General features: G+C 40.7%; 1 protein-coding gene across 7 annotated transcripts in view; it reads left to right on the top strand.

Annotated features, from left to right (window-relative positions):
* The window catches only part of KANSL1 (KAT8 regulatory NSL complex subunit 1), a 167,743-nt gene that overhangs the window by 140,667 nt on the left and 7,065 nt on the right, over positions 1-20,011 (top strand). For 5 of the 7 annotated variants that reach the window (XM_060395743.1, XM_027974367.2, XM_027974366.3 and 2 more), the window contains 4 exons: positions 9,018-9,189; positions 17,929-18,111; positions 18,590-18,778; positions 19,113-19,261. In XM_060395743.1, coding sequence (XP_060251726.1) covers positions 9,018-9,189; positions 17,929-18,111; positions 18,590-18,778; positions 19,113-19,261 — 693 coding nt within the window. The remainder of the gene's footprint in view (positions 1-9,017; positions 9,190-17,928; positions 18,112-18,589; positions 18,779-19,112; positions 19,262-20,011) is intronic. The other 2 variants (XM_060395746.1, XM_060395745.1) reach the window with 1 other exon arrangement.

The raw sequence follows: 20,011 nt of genomic DNA, 5'->3' as shown, positions 1-20,011 counted from the left end.
CTACCTTCTGTTGGTTTGTTTGAAATCTGTTTGCTATGTGTATTGTGCAAGTTAAAGTGCAATTTGATTGCCATTATAGCCTGAGCTAACCCTAACACCTCTATCATGTCACATAGTTGTCATTTCTTTTTTGTGGTGAGAATAATTAAGATCCAGTCTCTTAGCACATTTGTTGCTAATAATACAGTGGCATCATCTATAATTCATTGTACTGTGCATTAAATCTCCAGGACTTATTTATCAACTAGTAGGCAGTTGTACCCTTAAACCACCTCTCTCATTTCCCTAACCTCAACCTCATTTCTATTTTTTTTTTAATTCATATATGTTCATATAGTTCTAAGATGGCTGATTTGGTACATCCTAGTTAATGATTGTTATTTCTTCTTCATCTTAATCATTATGTTGTTTCCCTTTTGATCTCTCTTCATGCTTTAACTTTAAATGGGTTTCTTTGATAAGTACACTTGTTAGATACATCCTTTTCCATCTCTTTTTTTTCAGTTTTTGTGTCAGTAATTTATCTGTAATTTGTTTTTATTATTTTAGTTATCTTGCTTTTAAGTCCCTCCCAAATTAGTCATTAAGTTCATACTTAATTACTTATTTACATTTATACATCCCATTCCATTCTTGATGAATACATGTGGTAGGCCTTCCAATAGTGGTATGAGCTGTGAAGTCTTCATATATTAAAAACATACAGAATTAACGTTTGTGTGTGAAATGTGTATATACATGTGTGTATTTGTGAACGCATAGTTATATTTTGCCTTTATTGTTGAATGATGACTTAACTGCATGTAAACTTTGTATTCAGCACCTTGAAGATAATTTCATTGCCTTCCAATACTTCTTTTGTCATTGAAAATTCTGGTATCAGTTTAATTGTTTCTTTATAGGTTATCTATCTTCTCTCTGGTAACTAAAATCTTTGCCCCCATCCCTTACTTTTGAGTGGTGTGTGTGTGTGTTTTGTTTTTATGCTTTGCAATATCAAGGGACATATTTAGATGTATGAGTTGGTTTTTAGCCACTAGGTCTTGGTTTTTGCACCCTCATTCTGAGAGTTCTTATTTGGCTTGAGTTTTGAAATTTTTCTAATCATTATTTCTTCCGATTTTTCCTTTTCTGTTCTCTCTTTTTAAATATAAATGTCTGTATATTGTTGTTGGTCTTCATTCTCTGTTCCATATTGCTTCATTTCTTTTTATACTTTGCAATTTTATATCTGTCTTCCTATGCTTTATTTCATGTAGTCTTCTCTGACTGTTCCTCCTCTTCATCAGGAGGAACACTAGCTTTGTTTACCAGTTGGGTTTTTTATTTCAGTGTGTACTTCTTTCCTTAGAATCAGTTACTTTTAGAAACATCCTCTTAAGTACTTTTAGAAACTTTTTTTATCCTGTACTTGTCTCATGACTTGTATTCCTCTCACTATCACTGAAAAATTTTAATATACTTATTAAAAGTTATTTTCTAATTTTTCTGTTTCTAGTTCACTGAAGACCACTTCTTCCTATTTCTACACATAGTGACTTCCTTATAACGGTCTGTGTTCTTGTATGATTTACAGTGTCTTTCATAGCTCGTCTGGGGCCATGGCCAGGGAGGCATGTTTTCTGTAGGAGTCTTGTGATCCCTGGACTGTGAAAGTGTCCTTAAACCACAGTTTTTCCATTAGCTTCTGAATAGACTTCCAGAATTCAGGTGTATTTGGACCTCTTACATGAACGTAGGTTGGGACTGGGCTTTCACTTCTTGCAGTTGGCTTTTTCCACCAAAACACGGAGTAGATTTTAAACTTCCTTGCCACTTCTGTGGCTGTTATCCCAAGACCAGCCTTGGCGATGAATTCTTTTGTTTCTTGCATCTTGGAATTTCTTTCTCCTGATCAAGCCTTTGGCAGTGTGATAAAGTCTGTGGAATTTTATCAGAATAATTTTTCTTTTTAATGCACAAAATAAAAGACATTAGCTTATAGGGGAAACCAAATATGTTGAAACAGTTGTTAAATTTTGTGGTATATAAATTTGTTCAGTTTAGTAGCTCTGTCACGTCTGACTCTTTGTGACCCCATGGACTGCAGCATGCCAGGCTTCCCTGTCCGTCACCAACTCCTGGAGCCTGCTCAAACACATTGCATCAGTGACGCCATCCAACCATCTCATCTTCTGTCTTCCACTTCTCCTCCTGCCTTCAATCTTTGCCAGCATTAGCATCTTTTCCAATGAGTCAGTTCTTCACATCAGGTGGCCAGAACCAAATTATTGGAGTTTCAGCTTCAGCATTAGTCCTTCCAGTGAACATTTAGGACTGATTTCCTTTAGGATTGACTGGTTGGATCTCCTAAATAACAAGATTTAGCAGCAGGTGTAGTGACTGTCTTGATTTCCGAGTAGTGATGAGCTCATAGATAGTTTGAGGTATCTGCCACCACTGTAATGTGATGGGTAAATCAATTCAGAGAACGCCTCATGCCATGTCTTCCACTCAGAGACTCATAAAAGACATTAAAGGCTTAAAAGTCTTCTGTTTAAAAGAGTATCTTATTTTGTTTCCCAAACTTACTTGGTAAAGATAACCTGGGTAAAGTAATCCTGATTAAGCCTGTGCATGAATTACAGTGATTCCAAGAGAATCATTTCAGAACGTCTGCTTTCTGTTCTGTGATCTCTTTGTGGGTGATGTTTGGATACTTGGCAATACTGAAATTGAAAATGAAGCCTTTACCAACTAACATTTTCCTTTTCCTAACATCTCATTCTAAAATCATGAGTAGATGAAGTAGGTGTCTTTTTTGTTTAAGCATGCTGAAATAAATATAAAATATGGTGACTTTATTCACAACATTGATTCACTGATGCCATTTTGTTTTTAAGCAGTCTACATATGGTTGTAGGAAAATAAACTAATGAAAGGTTAGACGATTGTACATTTTCTTTCAATATTTGATATACTTGCATTTACTGTTTTAATTGCAGTACACATACACTTGATTTTTATGTTGCTTATACTTCTTAATACCAGTGTACCTGGCATTTTAGATGTCACATAAAAAATGGTCCTTTCTTACGATACAGCCTTGTTTCTTATTCCCATTTACAGCTGATTCAGTGACCAGTGCCCTCGTGTGTATCTTGAACTCTTAATTGTAATCTCTTCCTCAGTGAGCCCGCCAGAAACTGCTTTACAGAGGCTTTCTGCTTAGCTTTTTAGCCTCCTACCTATCACAGCTTCAGAATTCTCCAAATGCCTTAGGAATGGAAGCACCTGACATGTCATTTGTAGTTTCCTGTCCTTTCTTTTCACTGGGAATTTGGCTTTTGAAGTCTCTAAAGTTGTCCCTTCAGCCCTACAAAATCATCAGAATCTCTGCTCATTTCTCTGTACCCAGAAGTGACCCTCCATCAGGGCACCAGATTCTAAGCATCACTCAGAAATCACCCATTGTCCCCAAAAAGAAGCAACTCAACACTTCAGTGGTTCTTCCCCCTCTGGAATCTTGGCTCCTCAGTATTGTCATTGTTTTAACATTTCTCTCGTATCTTAAAGTTATATTTACTTTTTTTTTTTATTTTTAAATCTGACTGTTCTAGTTCTCAGTAAGAGTATTGGTTTGCAGTAAGCTATCCATCATACCCCCTTTCCCTGCAATTTATTTGTTGAGAAAACTGGGTGGTTCCAGTTATTTATCCTGTGACTTAAAATTTTCTGGTTGTATCCCTGTGGTGTAACTTTCTCACCTCTTGGCATATCTAACAGTGTTTTTTTGGTTGTTGGACATTCAATTTTACATGATTGAAGCATAGAGATTATGTTCTCTTCCTTTAAAGAGGCTTTGTTTTGTTGGCAGCTAAGTTATTTGAGATTCCGTCTTTCCTTTATTAGGAAGAGTGTAGAGTAACCCAGGTCTTCTGGGGTCTTTTCTGAATGCTCCATGCCACTTGACCGGTCACAGTGGGGAAGTCTCTCTGCCACTGTGAGCTCTGGGAACTGTTCAGTCCATAGTTCCTTGGTGGATCTTCTCCTGACCTGATGAAGTTTAACTCTGTACGTGGGATTCTTAATATTCCACGAACATCTGAGGGAATCTCATGATGGTTTCTGGCGCTCTTTTTCTGTATGGCTTCCTCTTCTGAAGAATTCTGCCTCATGGTTATTTGTCACCTGAGCCTCTGCACTGCAATCTCTGGGAGTTTGTTTCCTCAACTCAGTGGAACCATCACGCTCTGCTTGGAACCCCTCACCTGCTGAGCAGTCTGTGTTGTGCCTCCAGGCAGAAAGCCGGGACAGTCACAGGCCAGCTAATTTGTTTCTGTCTTAAGCTGTGGCTAAAAGATAAGCATGATCATTCTTAATCCATCATGGCCCGAAGAAATTCTGTGGGGTTGTTGTTTTCTTTTCCAAATTTTCATTATGATACTATCCAAACATAGCGTCATTGTGTGAATTTTGCAGTGAGCAGCTTTATCTCCTAGATTCTACTGTTAGCATTGGCCACATTTTACCATTATATCCATCCCTCTGTATATTCCTTAATCTCTTACTTTTAGTGCATCAAAGTCTTCATATAGAAACTTAAATCTAGGTTGTTGTTTTGGTAAGGGCACTCACATGAGAAGACATGTAATATCTTGTCTCTCATGTTATTAATCAGTAATGGCCATTGCCTGGACCTCCTTGTTGCATCAGGAGTTGAAGTTATGTTCTTCTCATACCATTTATTCTTTGTTTATTAGCTAGACTATGTCTTTAAAGAGAAAAATGCCCTTTTCTACAATTGGTTTTTACCCTTAACTACAGTCTGTGGGGGGAGGGGGGAGCATGATTCATGTTGATATCCTTTTATCTACCAATTTTCAAGTAATAAGTTGATTTCCTGCTGTCTTCCAAGGACAGTCAATAAAGTCTTCGTGGAGGGGGTGATGTGTGATTATGAAGTCATCAATTTAAACATATTTGAGTTATTCAAGCCATTGAAATTATTTTCTATGTTCTAGTTACATTTTGTTTCATGGAAGCCTCTTCACTCTTTTTCTTAAGTCCTTTTGCCTTGACTGATGTAGTCTTGAGGCATTTCTTCTTTCTCACTCTTAATATTTAATGGGTGCCTCTGCTTTGAATTTTGCTAAGAATGATCATCGTAGCTTGAGCCACCTGGTTCTCAATGATCTTGACCCGCTTGCCCAGCCTAGGAAGCGTTTGACCTTGTAGTCAGTTCTGGTTGTCACAGAGGTGGGAGGGAGGGTATTACTTGCACGATGAGTAGAGGCCAGGGAAGCTGCTACTTACTTCTGTGCCCAGGACAGCTCCTCACAACAAAAAATTATCAGAGTCTTAAGTGTCAGTAGAGAAACTCTGACATACATTAATTTAGCTAGCACTCGTGTAGTATTTTAACAGCTTGCAAAATCATATTTCTCACAGTCCCATGACATTGGCATTATGGATCCTTTATTAACAGATGAATAAATTTGAGGGGTCACACAAGTAACATGAAAGCTAGGATTTAATATCAATGATCTTTATGGTTGATTTCCTTTTTTCCCCTTCTTCAATTATAAATGAAAAGTGTGTTTTGTATGACTATACAAGTAACAGAGTTGAGACCAGACACTATTCTAAGTGATTTTTATATTCACAACAGCCTTGTCAGATAAGCAGCTGTTATTATGAATGAAGCCATTAAGTAACTTGTCTAAGTTTATACAGCTCAGTAGCAGAGTTAGGGCTCAAACAGCCTGGCCCCATTGCTCACACTTTTAACAACTGGATGTTGCCCCATGGTTTTTCTTTCACAGTTTAAACATAATAATTTAATAAATAATTTAAAACATCATAATGTAATTTAATAAACATAATTTAAAATCTTTTTAATACCTTTGGGATTTATTTTGATGTGAAGTAGGAATCCAGCTTCTTCCCCCACCCCACCTTTTGATATCCCTGATTCATACTTTTAACATGTGGTCAACGAGTCACTCCCTTCTGCCTTTGCTTATCAGAAATTTTCTGGGAACTTCCCCCTTAGCATTTATTCTTCTGGTTTGTAGTTGCTTTAAATTCCATTTGCCTCTTCTCCCTTCTGTACCAAAAGCCTATTGAATTTGATTATAGATTAATTTGTAGCATATTAAAAATTAATAATTTTAAGCTTTGTGCCTAAAATGTTAGTTAAACTTATTCCAGAATGTGTGTTTTTTTGTCACAGTCAAGAATAGAGACTCTTTTCTCACTTTATGTTTCTAAATGTTGTTTTTTAAGAGGATGACATTTGAGGAAAAGACCTGAGGTGAGGGAATAAGCTTGGAGCTAATAGAAGGGCCAGGTGTAAAGGTGTGTGATCCGGAAATTTGTCTGCCATTTTGGGGAAGTAGCAGGGAAGTCAGAGAACTGGTGGCATGAGCTAGGAGAAAAGCAGGAAAGGGAAATGAAGTCAGAGAAGAGACGGAAGTAACAGATGGCGTAGGGCTTTGTGTGTACCATTGCAAGAACTTTGACTTTTATTCCTTGTGAGATGAGCTATTAGAAGGTTTTGAGCAGAGAACTGCATCATGGTTTGATTAAGGTTGTGAAACAAAATAATACAATAGTTGAAGGGAGGGGCAAGCAGGGATACCAATTAGGGGACTATTTAAGAAACCCAAATGAGAACTGCAGTTGAGGGTGGTATAAAGTGGTCAGATCTTGGACACTTTTAGGAGGCAGAGGTGACAGTATTTCATGACTGGTTTGGGGGTATGAGGGGGGAATGGAGTTTAGGATGAGTCCAGGGATTTTAAGACTGAGCTACTGAAAGTAAAGAAGAGTTAGGAGCACAGTTTTGAAGTCACTTAACTTTGGTTGCCTCCTAAGACACCTAAGTAGAAATATTGAATGGCCAGGGTGAAACTGTGTTAATTGATACACTAATGTCAAATAGTTTTGATATCCAGGAGTAAATCACACTTGCTCATGGTAGGTTTTTCTTTTTTGTGGGTTTTTTTTTTTTAATAAATAAAATTCATGTGTATAATTTAACATCTTGTTTTCTGTGTGTGTGTGTGTGTGTGTGTGTGTTTAAAGTTGCCCAAACTATCCTTCAAAAAATTCACCAGATTTTCTCTTAATAAATTATACTAGTGGACTTCCCTGTTGATCCAGTGCTTAAGTGGTTTATCACTTAGCTAGTGCTGTTTTTTTAAGTTCTTACGTTTGCATCTTTCCCTTTTTCTCTTCATTAGGCCAGTCTTACAGTTATGTAATTAGTTGCTCTATCCTGTCTATCCCTTTCTTGAAGTGGGTTTGGGAAGAGCAAGGGGGAACTCCAAAAGAGCAGTTCTTGAATTTGCTGTTTCTGTCATGTATTTTTTCTTTTGGTAATTTCAGCTTTTACTTTAATTTTATTCTTAGTTTGGTTTTCTTGTTGAATTCATTTGACTTTACATCCAGTCTCTTAATGACTTAAGGGATACACTCTAGCCATAAAAAAAAAGGAATGTTGTTCATTGCCCACTTGGAGAGCTAGTTCATGTAATGGTTTACTTCATCAGAAGAAAATATACCTCCCTTTTAAGATTTCTTGTTTTGATTTTTATATATTTTTCTAATCTAGTCAATATTTAAAGTTTTGGTGCATTGGATTCTAATTAGCTAAATTCTCCCATTCATCTACTGGTGATCTCTGGGTTTTGTCCCTGGTAATGCAGGTCCCTCTTTCTCTACCTCAAAATGTTATCTCCCCCAGAAATCCAGCCCTGGTTTAAATAGGTTGCAAGAGGTATTTTTTTCCAAAACAGTACCAGTTAATGTTGTCTACCAAAGTGCATGTTTAGGTGGTGTGATTTCCTTTGAGAGACAACAGTTGTTGCTTACTAGAATTCTTTTACTTTAGTGTAAGTTGTCCAGTCTGACCTTCACAGGGCCTTATTTGAATACCACCCATCTATGTCGCTGCAAGGAGGAGGCAGTTGAGGAAGGTTGATAAAGACTGAATTGTTCTCATATTTATCTTTCTTCTGTGCATGTCTGTGAAGGCAAACAGCTTTCAAGAGATGTGTGTGCTGAAACTAGATGTAGTTCTCTCAGTCGTTACAGAGTTTCAATGCTACCCTTTGTCTTTATTCTGATACTCCCTTGCTCCTAGCATCCCATGTCATAGTGTCATTCCATAGACAAGTCATTTCTTCTAGGACTGCACGCTGCCCGGGTGACTTTGCATGGTCATGATTTGGCAAATGCCAGATCCTAACACTAGAACCTAGGGATCCTACATTCAGCATGACCTGACGTTTAAAGCATAAAATTATAAAAATCCTATCATTTAAAAACAAAACAGAATTACATCATTTGAAAACTTGTTTTTCACTATGGACTTAACTAGGGAGGTTGTTTCTTATCATGCCCACATGTATACAAAAGAAGTTTAATGAAAATGATTTTTATTCTAATTAACGCAAAGACTATGGGTATGAACACTGACCATACCAAATTCATTTTCATTACTTAAATACGAGCTTTATAACAGTAGATGTCAGGCTACGTTAAAGAGCAGCTAATGAGTGTAGTCCAGGGAACCTTGCCATGTTGTTTCAGGCCTCCTGGAATTCTTTTTTTGGAGATATGAAAAGAACAGGAAAGGTGTGGTTGGTTATTCATTAGTAAAACTCTGGTGGATGAAGTTGCTGAAGAGGGCAAGTCATGTTCTACCTAGAAATCTGAAGCAGATCACTGTAGCAGACGGTGGAAAAGCATCATGGTGGTAGAAACATACAGGTATTGTAAAGTGTTCTCAGTAAGCACGTAAATGGACTTCACATAATTAGATCTCTTCATTGGAGAAGAAGTGGATTTACTTAATTACTTTGAAGGTTAGTGTGTTGGAGAAATGGAAATCTTTTAACAAACTGATCAGACATTTTGTTAACTGTGTCATATATGTATCTCGAGAGAGGGAATTTTGAATCTTTGGAATACTGAATGGGGAGCTGAGTTTTTATCAGACGCTGAATCGAGTGTTATCTGGCTTTTCCCAGGTTCACCGGAATAGCACAGCACGTTCTGGCTGTGATGTGAACCCTTCCTGTGCGCTGTGCGGCTCCGGCAGTGCCAGCACCATGCCTCCAGAAATCCACTACGAAGCCCCTCTGTTGGAACGCCTATCCCAGTTGGACTCCTGTGTTCACCCAGTTCTAGCATTTCCAGATGGTAAGAAAGGCTCCATGAAAAAAAAAAAAGAAAAGAAAGGCTCCATGAAGTCTAATGAGTGAGACTTAAAGGGTTCAAAGTGAAAGACAGTTGGCCAAGATTCTGGTACAGTCCAGGTACTGTCTGGGTATTACTGTCAACAGAATATTCTCTTAGGATTTTGCACATCATGCACAACACATCCCTTCAACCAGAATGTGCCTCTAAAACATTACAGCTTGCTAAGCGCTTTCGCCCTAAGGCTTCAGGTGGTGAGGGTGAGGCAGGTGCCTGTGTTACGATGTACAGCAGCATGGGCAGCGCTGTTGGCGAGAACGTCTTCATCCTGGGGGTGTACCTGCTGTGGTTACGAGACTCAGTTGTACGCAAGCAGAGAGCCTCAGCTCGCAGGTGCTGGGTGTACCTGATAAGCCTCTGTGTCTGCTGATTTTCTCTTCCACCTCCCTTTTCATAATTGCTTTTCTCCCACCTCACAAAAGAAAGTCACTCCTCTTACCCATATTGAGTCTTGCTGTGGGTCTTCCTCATCCCCCAGAGTATAAAAACCTTGGGCAGTAGGGACACCAAAGGAACCATCTCAGAGTTCATGGCTTCTGAAGAAGAATCCTGTGGGAGTTAAGTAAAAGGAAATTTGAATAAATAATGAAGATGGAGGTACAGTATTTTTTATGTATATAACATATGGCAAGATCCTCTACTTTTTCTATTACTTTAGAAATAATAACTTATGTTTAGAATTAATAACTTACATGTGAAACTTAACATATTGCACATCAACTATACAGTATTTAAATTTTAAAAATAATTGATAACTGAAATTAGATTTTACTGTGACTGAAGTCTGATTGAAGATACAGATTTTAACACGCCAGGATGTTGGTATAAAATGTCTTTAATGTGTACTTTAGTTTCTTTTATGTATGAAAACTGTCTTTCTCTTTATATGTAATGTATTATGTGTTTGGCTGCACTGGGTCTTTGTCGCTGCGTGCATGGGCTTTTCCCTAGTTGCCGTGGGCAGGTGTTAGCCTTCATCGTGGTGTGCGGGCTTCTCGCTGCAGTGACCTCCTGTTGCGGAGCACAGGCTCTAGAGCAGTTTGGGCTTCAGGGGTCATGTCGCGTGGGCTGCAGTAGTTAGGCTCCTGGGCTCTAGAGCACAGGCTCAATAGCTGTGGACCATGGGGGCCTTCAGTGCTCTCTGGCATGTGGAATCTTCGCAGGCTAGGGATTGAACCTGTGTGTCCTGCAGATTCTTTACCACTGAGCCACCAGGGAAGCCTATAATTGTCCTGAGTTTATAATTTTTCTAAAAATTACATTTTGGAATTCCCTGGCAGTCCAGTGGTTAGGACTCTGTTCTTTCACTGCCAAGGGCCTAGGTTCAGTGCCTGGTCAGGGAACTGAGATCCCGCAAGCCTCTCGATGTGGCCAGAAAAAAAAGTCTAAATAAAGAAAAATTACATTTCAAATGGTGAGGAGTTCATGAGCAAAAATGTTGAAAACTACTCTATAGACTACAGAAGCCAGTGTTTTCATAATTTGGATTGGTTTCATTGGTTTGCAAATAATCTACCCATCTGGCCCCAACCTCCAGAATACTTAAGTTCTCTGAGGATAAGGGACTGTTTCTCTCCCTACTCTGTCCTTCATAGCACCTTACAGATAGTCTGTACACGTTTTTGAAAGGAGGGTAACAAAAATTGGGGTCTGGGGAATGAGAATTATGTTGGATGTAAAATTTACTTAGTGGTGTGTGAAGAAAATCCGGTTTTTAGCTTGAGTGGTATATTATCTTTTTCTTAAAGGGACACAATTTGGGCTTTATGGATCATACTGTCTAGGTTTAGTCTGTGTTGAAACTAGGCAGCTCTGCATTTGTAGCACAAAACCAGTATGTAGACTGTGTATAAGGATGTGGGTGTGACTGTTTAAATAAAACTTTATTTATAAAAGCAGTCATTGCTAATAAACTATCCTAGAAAATCCCCTCTTGTAATTGACAGTTGATCAAACATTAAGTGAAGTTGTTCAGTCATGTCCAACTCTTTGTTCTTCAAATGATTGGATTCTTTCTTGGTCATCTAAATCTGTTAGCTTCCCCAAGCTGCCTTATTAAAACTCCCTCCAACTGTAAGAAAGGGCATGGTGTAATAGTCTTGCTGCCATGTGACTTATTGGAAATATTTAGAAATCTTGAAACATATGAACAGTAAACTAGGCAAGGGTTTAGATCAGGAGTGATGGAGCAGTAAATACGCTTTAGAACATAATGAATGGAAAACACTAAAACATTTTCCTGTGTGCTTCAGAGTCCAGAGTCGTTGACTTTTACCCTCTCTTGCCATTTGGATTATGGCTCATGTAACTTAAGATAATATTTGTATAGCATTTATAGTTTATATGCACTTCTCTTATTCTTGTCTCATTTGGTTTTCTCGGTAATCTTGTAAAGTTACTTCAGTTTTACATATCAAGAAATAGGCTTAGAGAGGTTGTGGTTTATCTCAGGCTACATAGCTGATGTAGCAGGCTCCAAAATTTAAATCTGAGTAATCTGATTCCTGTCCTTTTCACTATAACTCATGCTTCTCTCCAGCCAGGTTATTAAGAGAAGTCAGATTTCTGCCCATTTCCAGGCCGCAGCTTCAGGCAGAGACACCAAGATGACTCCAGAACATTTGTTGAGTTATTCTCTTAAGATTACAGTGTTGAATTGCATGGTCTCCTATTTGAATAAAGAAGCCTGAGCCTATATAGTTATATTAAGATCTGATAAGATCTTTTTCCTGTTGAATCAGTATCAGCTGATAAATACGTTGATCATTGCTTTGTCAACAGGATTACCTTGTATAGTTGTGAATTCCCTCTCCCATCACCTAAATATGCCCAAGACACCTGCCTGACATCTCCTGTTCCATCATTCTGTACTCCCTGTGGTCTTTATTTTCCTGTCTGTCTCTGTCTTCTCTCCCCACCTCCACCCTTTCCCCACTCTTGCCTTTCCCCACTCTCTCCCTTGTGTCAGTCACACACAAACACACTCACACATCCTAATTATGACATTGGAGTTTGGACAAGAGAGATGGTCATTAAATTCTCTTTATGAGACAGTAAAGAAGAATAGTGTATTTTTTTTTTTTTTTTACTTTTTCAAGTCGAGCATTAACATATCTGCCTATGAATACAGTAGACTTTCTGTGGCTCAACCCAGGGACTTAATTATTGTGTCTAATATTGTGACTATTGGGATTTTTTTACTTGATTCACACCACTGCCACACTCAGAATACAGAATGCCACATTTGTAAACTGAAAGATTGCCAGGGTCATGAAGATTTGAATAGTGTCTCCTGAAATATTGAGATTCCCCAGATCTTTTTGTGTATAATAGTAAGTAATAGTGAAAACTAGCAGCCAGCATACTGTGTGGGTCAGACCTGACCTCTGGGCCACCCCGTTCTTCTCTAGAATACATTTAAAGATGGCAGGACTTCCAACTTTTCATTTTCTGTAGTTTTACTGATGTTTCCCTAGCCAGTCTGTGTACTTTGTTGGGATGGGAACCAATTGCAGCTCTTAATCCTAGAGTTCATCTCCCATCTTCCACACCTTAGCCACTCCCATTCATTTTAGGAACTGCTCCCTGGCTGGAAGGTGGAGACATTAGGGTGTGATAACCCTTTAGTACTGAGTGGTGGCTCAGAGGTAAAGTGTCTGCCTGCCATGTTGGAGACCTGGGTTAGATCCCTGGGTCGGGAAGATACCCTGGAGAAGGAAATGGCAACCCACTCCAGTACTCTTGACTAGAAAATCCTGTGGACAGAGGAGCCTGGTGGGCTACAGTCCATGGGGTTGCAAAGATTCGGACATGACTGAGCGACTTGACTCAGTCAACCCTTTAGTATTCCAGAAACAGGAGCTTGTTTCCTTATTACCTCATTTAATCAAGCCAGCTAAACCTTAGCTTGAAACACAGGATGTATAACCTTGGGGAGGAACATGTTGACTTACGTTTATGCTTAATAAGAGCACCACCTGCTGGCCTCGAAGAGCTCTGCTCTTTTGAGAGAGCTTGCCAAGACAGCTAGCTATATCCATGAGGCTATTGCAACTTACCAGCAGGAGGAGGAAGTGAGCATGACTGAACACCATGAGAAAGTGTGCTTGAGAAAATGGTGGATCATGGAATGTCAGGCTCTGGTGGGCCTGAAGCTAAAGTCGTCTTTTTGTTTGAGGAAATGGTAAACTAAGGTTTGGGAAATGGTAAACTAATGTTTCTTGTCATTGACCTGGTTAAGGGTCTGTACCCTCCTGTCTGGTTAATACCACTTTAATGGCCATTGCCTATGCAGGTGTGAAATGTGTGGAGTCCTCTAGCTGAACTGTTGTTCTCTTCCATTTTTATAACTCTTCCTTTGCTTACTTTCAGGTCCTCTATGTCTATTTTCAGAATTGTAGCTCTGTGTGGATCCCAGGTGTTATTACTCAGAGCATGAACTCAGACTAGCAGTTCCTAAGAGATCATTTTTGTTCACTGATTTTGGGGGATTTAACTGAGTCTCTATTCACTTTTATATGAAAACTGCTAAAACACAGCAGACTTTTAGCAATGTATAGTAGCCGGAGTCCCATGAACAGTTAGTTATCCCTAACAGCTTATTCGGTGGGTTTTATGGGGAAGTTGCTCTTGGTTCTGCTTAATACCCATCTCCAGAGCACAAGGTGATGGTTTACATTTGTGCCAGTTTTTACTTCTGAGGATTTAAATGGGGGGTGGGGTAAAGGTTAGGAGTAGAGTTTTAGTTGGAAAGTCATTAATTTAACATGTTAGAGTTGAGAGGCTCAGTAGTCATCTAGTCTAGCAATAACATAAATGTTTTTTCTCTCTTGTGCTTAGTGAGATTGATTTATAATTAGATTAATTATTTGAGACAGGTCTGAGGTCTTGGGGTACAACAGAGTGAGTACTGCCATGAGCCTGTGCCTACAGCAGACAGAAGAGGTGAGAGCGTTAGAGCATGTGTGCTAGGGTATCGCCAGCCCTGACCAGACCTTGCTGCCTCATTTCACAGATGAAGATGCTGGAGCCCAGCCAAGTGATTTGTTCTTGTTCTAGCCTCCTACTCAGTCATGGAACCAGGACCTGTGTCCAGGACTACTTATTTGCACTATAAAAGAGCGGGAGGAATAAAATCACTATGCTTTTGTAGTCCCATTAAACAGCCTATGCAGACTTCCCTCATGGTCCAGTGCTTAAGACTGCACGCTCCCAATGCAGGGGGCATGGGTTCAGTCCCTGGTTGGAGAAGATCCCACATGTCATGTGGTATAGCCCCCCAAAAGACCAAATAAATAAGAAAAACCAGCCTTTGCCAAGTGGGAGTAACTCTCTTCTATGTCCCAGGGGATGTCCTGGGATATAGAAAAGGTGTTCCCCAACTTCTTGAGCCTTCTTTATACCTTTGAACTCAGCCCAGCTTTCAGAATTTCTGTAGACAGTGCTTTATTTCCAGTATACCCTTTTCCCCAACCACTCTGAGCAAAGAATTTTTAATTAATTAAAATTCCCCTAAATTTAATTAAATTTGATTAATACCTCTAAACTCTTAATTCTTTTGTGGGAGATTTTTTTATTTTTTAACATTTGATCTTTGGGGTGTGGGATAATCAGGCCATATTACTGAGGGGCTTGGGCGGGCTCTAAGGGCTAGGAGTACAGTGAGGTCTGATATCCTTGGCCTGGCTGAAAGCTGATTGATCATTTATTTTAAGGGTTATGATAGGTGAATTTGTTTTTAAGTGTGTAAAAGAAAGAATGATTATGGAAAAAAAATTCACGAGAGCACTGTTCCCAGAGATGTGTCTTATTCTTTGAAGTGTCGTGAAATACATAGTCTGTGCTATAGGAAAGAGTTAAGTTTTGCTACACTGCAGAACTCTTTTGAAAAATATTCTGTACTCTCTACTTCTTGGGAGTAATTTGAGAACTATCAGATTCTACCTCAGAATTAAACTGCTCCATTCTCTGGGTTTTCTTGGTGTCTCAGATGGTAAAGAATTTGCCTGCAGTACAAGAGATCCAGGTTTAATCCCTGGGTTGGGAAGGTCCCCTGGAGAACGCCATGGACAGAGGAGCCTGGCGGGCTGTAGTCTATGGGATCACAAAGAGTTGCACACGACTGAGCAGCTAACACGCTTAAGCATTAATTCGTTGGGCCAAAGAATAACTTCATGGTGTCGTGGCCAAGAGGATGAGCTTTAGGGTGTTACGGACTTGAGTTTGGATGCTGCTTGTTCCTTTCTAACCCTAAAGGAGGAAATGGCAACCCAGCCCAGTACTCGCTCAGAGAATCCCATGAGCTGAGAGGAGCCTGACAGGCTGAAGTCAGTGGGGTCTCAAAGAATCAGACACGACTGAGCTTGTACAGTGTTAGTTATTAAACTGTGTGACCTTGACAGTTAATTCACCTTTCTAAATCTGCTTTCTATCATTAAAAGAAGCATAGTAATGCCTCATGGAACTGTTATGAAGGTGAAGTAATACACAGCACCAGCCACAGTATAATGGGTTTTTTTAATGTTCACTCACCTCCTTCTTCTTTGCCCGCCACCCCCACCCCCCTCGCCCCCCGACTCCTAGTTCAGATTGAGCACATCTTCTACCCTCCCTGGGAGCCAGAACCCATTAATGTTTGAAGTGAAGTGAAGTCGCTCAGTCGTGTCCGACTCTTTGTGACCCCATGGACTGTAGCCTACCACGCTCCTCCATCCATGGGATTTTCCAGGCAAGAGTACTGGAGTGTGTTGCCATTTCCTTCTCCAGAGCATCTTCCTGACCCAGGGAACGAACTCGGGTCTCCCTCATTGTAGGCAGACGCTTTAGCACCTGAGCCACCAGGGAAGTCCTACCTACATTAAATATAATAAATGTTAAGCAATTCTGGAAAAAGAAGGCATGCCAGAGGTTGTAGTGATTTTTGAAAGATGGAAAGCAAGATAACTATAGAGAAATAAAACTTGGAAAAAGGAGCCTAAAGCCTATGCTTTTGAATAAACTCTGGTCAGGTAGCAGCCCGTAGGGGGATGGTTCTTTGCCCACACTGAAAAAGGACAGAAAAACAGGAATGGGACCTGGGCATTTGGGTGATAGATCAGGATTTGTTCTGAATTATAGCTAGGTTAGATTTTAACCCTTTTCCATAATGCAGTGATGTTTCATTCTGTGCTACAGTATTGAGTATGGACTCAGGGACTGAGACTTTTGGAGTATGTCTCAGGTGGTTAATGATTGATTCCCAGGAGGAACTGAGAGCTAAAGTGAGATATGCTGATCCTTCAGATGTAAAAGGACCATGAGAAGTTTTTCAGAACCCTGAAGCAAGACTCACCTGTATCCCTGGTGGTGACGTTTCAGAATGAGACTAGAAAAGGAAAATGTAAAGTTCAGATTGCCACTAGAGGTTCTAGACAGAGTAATAGGGCAAGATGTAGAAATAAAGGCATACAGATTGGAAAGAAAGTAAAGCAGCATTTCGTAAATGATGTACTTGTGTTGTAGAAAATTCTAAGGATTCCACAACAGCTGACAAAACTTAATAGATTTAAGAAGATCACAGGATATAGGCCACTATATTAAAAATTACTATATTCCTACAAACTAGTAGTAAGCAATTATAAACCGCTTTTAAAAAGTGATAATGATGACATTATTATTTGTAAGTCATCAAAAATATGAAGTACTCAAAGAATCAATTTAACAAAATGTGTTTAAGAACTGTACAATGAAAACCACCCAATGCTGATGAGAGGAAATAAAAGAAAAGGGAGAGAAATATCATGTTTGCAGATTGAAGGATTTGGTCTTGGAGTTCGCCCCAAGTTGGCTGAGTCGATATAATATCACAACAAGTGGGTTTCCCCCCCCCAAAAGCTTAAGAAGCAGAGCACCCACAAATGATTGAGTCAGATTCCATCTTACTGGTGACACTGTAGTAATAGCTTTAAGGATCTGAGAGAAAACTGGTTTTAATCTTGAAATGCTCTTTCTAAAGAAATTACTCAAACTCAAGTCCACATTCTTAGGAAAATAAAGGAAAGTAACAAAATGGAAAGATGCAAGAAAGAGTAGTGAACTCCCCCCCAAAAGGTAGAAGTTATAATTAAAGTCTAAAAGATTTAATTTGTAATATTTCAGTATTAGCTCATCCACTTAAAAACCTAGATAATCCCCAGATAGGGAAGTGGTGGGGGTCTGGAGGAAGGAGGGGGAAATGATCTAGTTCTTATTAGGGAAAGATGCAGTGCCCAGTCCAGTGCCTGGTAAAGCAGCAGACAATTAGCAGTTGTTGAAGGAATGTATGTCCTGATTAACTTTATGTTGAAAGAAAGAAATACCTTGAAATGTTTCGGTTTCCGGAAGAATAAGAACAGGATGTTTATCAGTCTTTCAAACCAATAGAGTTGAACAGACTTAGTGGAACACAGGAACAAAGAAAAGACCATCATAGATTTTGGTTTTGTTTGGAACTTGAAAATAAAAGGCAGCAGTGACTTCCCTGTGAGTAGAAGAGTGGAACCTTCAGTGGTGTTCCAATAAACAGATCTTCCCCGTAACAGTGCTTGTCCCTCGCAGTCATCCTACCACTGGGCACATAAGAGAAGGGTGTGAGGTGGGTCTTGCTCCCTGGAGAGCCAGAGCCCAGGGGTCTGGACTGATGGTGGCGTTTTGTGTTTCTTGCAGATGTTCCCACAGGCCTGCACTTCCAGAGCATGCTGAAATCTCAATGGCAGAACAAGCCTTTTGACAAAATCAAACCTCCAAAAAAGTTTTCACTTAAGCACAGAGCACCCATGCCAGGCAGTCTGCCAGATCCAACTCGTAAAGACAGGCACAAGTTGGTCAACTCCTTCCTAACAACAGCCAGTAAGTTTCAGGGGTCCGTAGAGTCCTCCAGTTACTTTCTGTTCCTCTGATGTTCTCAGGTTACTGGTATGTCCATGGCAGTGTGATGGGGTTGGGAGAGACAGTTGACAGATGCAAGCTCAGCCACAGTCGTCTTTTCTGCTCATTTTGGATGCTCTGGGATGGACTGTGAAAGCTGTTCCAGACATCAGGTGTTCTGGGGCTCAGTGAACAGCCAAGTGGGACATAGCATTGGGTGCATCTGTGGGCCGGCTGTCTTTTGTAGTCTGGTGTCACATTTTTCTCCAGTTGAGAGCCCAGTGGGCTCCCTGGCCTGTCCTGGCCAGCGTGTTGCTTGCTAGGAGCTTCAGTCCCAGAGGACTGTCCTGCTGCCCTGGGTGTCTGTCATTGACCTAGAGAGAACTCAAGAGCTTGGAACTCAAATAAGAAAAGGTTGAGAGAAGATATTTCACAGCTCTTTTTCTGTTCCCCTCTTCAGAGCTGTCCCATCACCAAACCCGGCCTGACAGGACCCACAGGCAGCACTTAGACGATGTGGGGGCCGTGCCTATGGTGGATCGAGTGACAGCGCCAAAAGCAGAGCGCTTGCTCAATCCGCCGCCACCCGTGCATGACCCAAACCACAGCAAAATGAGATTGCGAGACCATTCATCTGAGAGAAGTGAAGGTAGGGCCAGGCCCGGCACCTCCGCCTGCATTTGCACCTGCGCAGGGCTTTCTGGGGCAGCTGGGCTTCCTGTAACTGCCCCTAGCTGTGTCCTTCACTTGCTAGGAAGGCAGAGTAGAGGGGTCCGACCGCTTCTAAGTGTAGGTCACTCTTAACTGCTATAGCAACCTCTGCCACCCCCTGCCTCCCATCAGCCAGTTTGCTTCATCTTTTTATCCTTTAGGCTTAGAAAGCATTTTTGCCTTTACTGAGTATTGCTGGCCTTCCTAACTTGTGCTGGAAGTAGGGCAGGTTGAGGTAGCCACGTATTCCTCTTTTCTGTTGACCTCTGCAGTGTTGAAGCATCACACGGACATGAGCAGTTCGAGCTACTTGGCGGCCACCCACCACCCACCACACAGTCCCTTGGTGCGACAGCTCTCTGCCTCCTCAGACACCTCTGCACCCACCAGCTCTAGCCCACAGGTCACAGCCAGCACGACTGTAAGTACCCACGTGGAGTGGGCCGGACAGCCCCTTTGCAGTGACAGCTCCCTCCAGTGGGTCTGGAGGACAGTGTGGAAAGAGGGTTGTGAGGGCCAGGGCAGTTATGGGGACTTAGCTCATCCTGACTTGTGTGTCTTTTTTAAGTCAAAGTGGTGCTATTTAATCCTCCATTACATTGTTTTCCTTGAGTGTTCTTAGTAGAGATGGATCTGAGCTGAGCCAGCCATAGAAAGCTTGAGGCGGAGACAAACTCTTGGGTGATCTGTAACTGTTCAAGATACACGGGACCAAGTTTTGCACAGAACTCCTCAGTACCATGACTCTTAACTCCTTTGGCCTGAGAAATAAACATGAGAGGAGGGATGCAAAAGAGGGGTTTGTGGGCCTTAGAGAAGTTTGATTTCCTTGTTTTTAGTCTCCTGGGGAGTGGAGCTGGAATGCTGGGAATAAACACTGAGTGCTTGGAAGGGAAGGTTGATGTGGAGCCTGTTTTTTAGGTGTGCAGAGCAGAGTTACAGATCCAGCAGGCCACACTGGCAGGGCTGACACATGCGCTCACAGTGGCCGGCTCTCTGGCTCCTGATCAGCTTTTGTAGTACCTACCACTCTCCACCCCGAAAGCAGTTTGCACGACCATCCCACACACACAGTCACATTAATACTTTAATGTTTTCATTCCTCAGAATGTGCCTCCTTGAACACATATACCTGCAAGCTGCTTTGTACCCACCAAAAGGGTCTTTTATT

The sequence above is a fragment of the Ovis aries genome, chromosome 11, assembly GCF_016772045.2.
Source record: "Ovis aries strain OAR_USU_Benz2616 breed Rambouillet chromosome 11, ARS-UI_Ramb_v3.0, whole genome shotgun sequence".
Taxonomy (NCBI): Eukaryota; Metazoa; Chordata; class Mammalia; order Artiodactyla; family Bovidae; genus Ovis; species Ovis aries.
Note: the sequence above shows the minus strand (reverse complement) of the source record. Positions and strands in the feature narration are given on the sequence as shown.